We start from the raw sequence: 4,222 nt of genomic DNA, 5'->3' as shown, positions 1-4,222 counted from the left end.
CGGTGGCAGAACGGTGTTTCAGCCCCCCTGTGGCTACGCTGCCACATCTGTTGCATGTGGTCATATCAGGAAGGTGGTGGGGCAGGGAAAGCCCAGTGCTCCGAGGGCAGAGCAGCCCCCAGTGACTCAGGATCAGGCTGGAACTCAGCGGCCGGTCCCAGGGAACAGGGGGGCCGGGAGCGTGCAGCCACATGGGGAAGGGTTTCACATAACCATTGACTTCCCGATCCTGACTGCAACTTGGATTCAGCATCTCGGGAGATAGGGAAAGCCGACTCACAGCAATGATTTCAGCTATTCAGATCAAAGCCCATTTTGCGGGCCTGCTGCCTGTCTGTCTTTGTATTGTCAACAGCTCTTACATAGATGGAGCATTTTATTTAGGAGGATTGGAAAACGAGCCCATTTCTTGCTTGGTGAATGCGTCCACAGAAAAGGAGGAAATCGTGGAGTGATGGGATTCTGGCAGCTGCACTGGGGTCCCTGCCTTCAGCCTCCAGGGAAGCTGGGGCTCACCAGATGCTCTGATCCAGTACCTGTCACAGTCCTGCTGGTGGGTGCAGGATGGTGGCCCTGGAGCATCCCACCCCTGCAGGCACTGGGCCACATCCTGCTGCTCACGGGAGCCCCAGGACCCACGCCAAGGCTGGTCAGCCAGTGCCGCGCTGCACGGAGGCTATCGAGTGACCTGCGTAGGAGAGGAGAAGTTATCCAACGCATCCAGCTGATTCCCCATCCATGAATTATCAGCAAACAGCCTCAAGAGGTGCAAATTAGATTTGCTCTTTACTTTCATTTAATGGAGTGGTCATTCCAAATGTTACCTTATGGATGGTTTGTGATTTCTGTGCTCTGGCTGCAGCTCCGACTGAGGTCCGTCTGCACAGGGGACTGAGATGCAAATCCAGCCCTTTGGCACCATTCCAAAGCCACTAAAGTCACCCAAAGTTACCAAAAGTCCTTTTGAAAACACAGGGCTGTGTTTCCAAACTGCCACCTCCCTAAGGGAGGGCACGGCACCCAAAAGGAGATTGGCCATGGATGGGTCTGCTGGATGAGGCAGGAGAGCAGAAGCTCCAGAGTCCTACTCCCATTCCAGAGGGGAATGGCCCCAGGGAGAATTCAAGACAGCAAAACCAGAGCAGAGGCTTTGGGCTAAGTTAGTAGCTGCGGGAAACCAACCAAACAACACTAAAATGGGAAAAAGACAACCAGCTCAATGTAGGGCTGCAGTTACTGGTCAGTTATGGATGCTCAGGACTGGAGGAACCTTTTTGGATGTCCATAAAAACACCTCAGCAAGAAAGTGCTTTCTGTGCACAGAAATAATAGCAGCAATGAAAAAAATCCCGACATTGCTTAATACAATAATTTTGTGGTGGGGGATGTGGGGCGAGGAAAACGAAAGCATAAGGAATAATTACACTCAACAGTAAGAACAATGATTACAAAATTATGCAACTGATTAACCATGGCATATATGTAATTACTAATGAGTTTGATAAAATTTTAATTACACCTTGTTCTTTGGGGCATTCAGCAAGCCATGAAAATAATAATCATGTAGTGCTCTGTCACAAATGGTTGCCTCAGATGGGGAATGGGGACAGATTAAGGGCTATGTCACTGGGTTGGGAAGGGCAACCTGCTGCCCTGGAGCAGCGGGTGGTTCTGGGGAGCAACCTGGACACCCTGGGAGCCTGGGGATGTTACAGAGACACACCTAGTATGTCTGCTCAGGGCCTGAGCCATCCAACACCAAGCTTCCCATCAAGAATTATCAACTGGAAAAGCCGTGGCATACCCTCAGGGTTGTGGTATGCCTGCCAGCCCCTCCAGCACCAGTGACAAGTGCACAGCCCAGACCCTCTGCTCTGCTTTGGTGAGTCCTTATCAAACAGCGTGTGCCCTGAAGGAGCTGGAGCTCTCTCCTTCCCCACAGAACTGTTTTGGGATGCTCTTCTGGGTTTTGCTTGCCCCAGGCTGGGGAAGGCACAGCTGGGTTCCCCCCATCACCTGCCAGGGATGTACCTTGGTTGTCTTCACTTTGTTGCCACTGCTGCAGCTCCATCCTGAGAGGTCAGGAAGCACTTTGCATTCCTCCCCATCGAGACATGGCTCCATCTGGCACCACCACTTCTGCAGCACGATGGAGGCTGGGGGAGAGGAGGAGATCAGCGACCAGGCTGCAGCACAGGGTGTGGAGGACAAGCTCTGCCCACCCTTGGGTGACATCAGGAGATACAGCCCCTCTCTCCAGCACAGCCCACATCGAGGAGCCCTGGACAATGAGCTGCTCGTCACCTGCCTGGCCTCACCTGACCCAACTGCTCCACCTGCCTCCGGAACACCCGGTTTTCTCTCGCTACCCCAGGTAAAAAGCCCAATGTCCTCACTCCCAGTGAGAGCAGTACTATTCAATAACCTGTTCCAGGCTCCAATTACAGAGCAAAGGGATTGTCTCCTACCACTCTGCTCTATTAGGATCTCGTGATTCACGCCTCCAGTTTGGACAACCAGAGCAGGCTCTCCTGTATTTAGGAACAATGTGACCTGAGCTGTTGGGGACAACAGCTGACAACTCATTCTGGCATTTCTTGGTGTTGCACAGAACTGCACTCACAGGGCACTGGCTGTCACGCACATCAGTACCACGCTGGCAGGGGCTGCCGGTGCTCCTGATGGCTCTTTGGTCGTGGCACGTGATAGCATTTGATAAAACATTCACAGTTTGAGTTTTGGTTGGTACTCCTTGCAGGTGAAGGTACTGCGTGGCTGGAATCCTATCCCTGCTTCCAGCTGTGGCAGTGCAGTGAGGAGACGTGCAGGGATCACTGCTGCAGATTTGACCCCAGCACAGCGATGCTGCAACCCCAGTAACTCCCCCAGAGTACATAGCCCAGGGCTGCAGAGTGGGGTAACACAGCCACACCAACTGTCTGAGTGTCCAATGAGAGAGTGTCCCCAAAATGTGCCCCCTTCCCCACTGCTCTGCTGCAGGATCCCTGGGCAGGTCTCCTCTGTTAATGCCAGGGGCATGGAAACCACACACCAGCTTAACCAGATGTGAAGATGAGGTCAGGGATTGAAAAGGATGGGGTTGCACCATGGGGTACTCACCATCCACGCAGGAGGGAGCCGCCCGTGTTGTCCCTGCCACCTGCCCCGGGAAACAGGAGCATTTCACTGTCTGAGAGCGCTCCTCGATCTTGTTCTTATTGCAGCACCGGTGAGCTGCGATGACTTCGCATGTGCCAGGCTCTACATGCACTGCAGGAGGAGAAACAGCTACCGTCAGACCTCAGAGACCCAGGCCATCTGCTGCCCAGTGCCTTGAGAAGAGACCCTAGACCACCTCCTGCCCACTGCCCTGGGCACCACTGTTGGTGTGAGCTGTGACCAAGGCACCAGGAGAACCCAGCATGTGAAGCACTGTCCCAGCCCTCGGAATCACCCCCAGGGCTGCTGCTGACATACAGGTGTCTGGGCACAGCATCTGCCCAGCCCACCTGTAAGGAAAAGCTGGGGTCCTGCTCCACACCTCTTGCATCTGGGGTCTTGCTCCTAACAGCCCTCACACCTGTCCTACCCTCCAAAATTCATCCCCTCTTGCCACGGCCAAGCCAAGAGCTTTATTGAAACTAACGAGCACATTAGCTAATTGCAGCTGATAATGAGATGCACTTTGCTACAAGAGAGGATGGTGCATCGTGCTGCTTTTGGCTTCAAGCAGAGCACCACCACCTCCGACCCCAGCTACAATCAATGCCTTCATCTCGCCATCACCTACCACCCTCTGCCTGGAGGAAGAAGGATCAGGATGGTGTTTCCACCCTGCAGTGGCAGAGAAATGTCACGGTGTTTATCACCAATCCAGGCGGCTCTGTCACTCCCCCTCCTACTGCCATTAAAATATTAAGGAAAATAGAAAACTACTGTGTTGGCCGATCACCTCTGGGATCAGAGTTTAGAGCTGGTCAGCATCTCAAATCAATGCCTTGGCTGGGTAATGGCCCACACAAGCACAATACAAATCAGCCAAAAAGGGCTGAGAGACTTCATTCCCATGACCCCAGAGATCCCTGCAGGTGCTGCTTAATGAGCACTGGAGAAGCAGTGCAGAGCCACGCATGGGCATGCCCTGGGTCCCTTGGGTCACCAGGAACAGGCTTTTATTCCCAAGCAAATGGGAGCCAGGCTGGGTAGAGGACAGGGAAGCTGC

At 53.5% G+C, this 4,222-nt stretch overlaps 1 protein-coding gene across 1 annotated transcript in view; it reads right to left on the bottom strand.

Moving 5' to 3' along the window:
* Positions 1-36: 36 nt before the first annotated feature.
* Positions 37-4,222, bottom strand: part of FAM19A3 (family with sequence similarity 19 member A3, C-C motif chemokine like) — a 13,007-nt gene continuing 8,821 nt past the window's right edge. Inside the window, 3 exon segments of the mRNA XM_008638966.2 lie at positions 37-688; positions 2,032-2,156; positions 3,121-3,270. Of these exon segments, the coding sequence (XP_008637188.2) occupies positions 677-688; positions 2,032-2,156; positions 3,121-3,270 (287 nt within the window). The 3' untranslated portion in view covers positions 37-676.

Source organism: Corvus brachyrhynchos, unplaced genomic scaffold (genome assembly GCF_000691975.1).
Source record: "Corvus brachyrhynchos isolate BGI_N302 unplaced genomic scaffold, ASM69197v1 scaffold338, whole genome shotgun sequence".
Classification (NCBI taxonomy): Eukaryota; Metazoa; Chordata; class Aves; order Passeriformes; family Corvidae; genus Corvus; species Corvus brachyrhynchos.
Note: the sequence above shows the minus strand (reverse complement) of the source record. Positions and strands in the feature narration are given on the sequence as shown.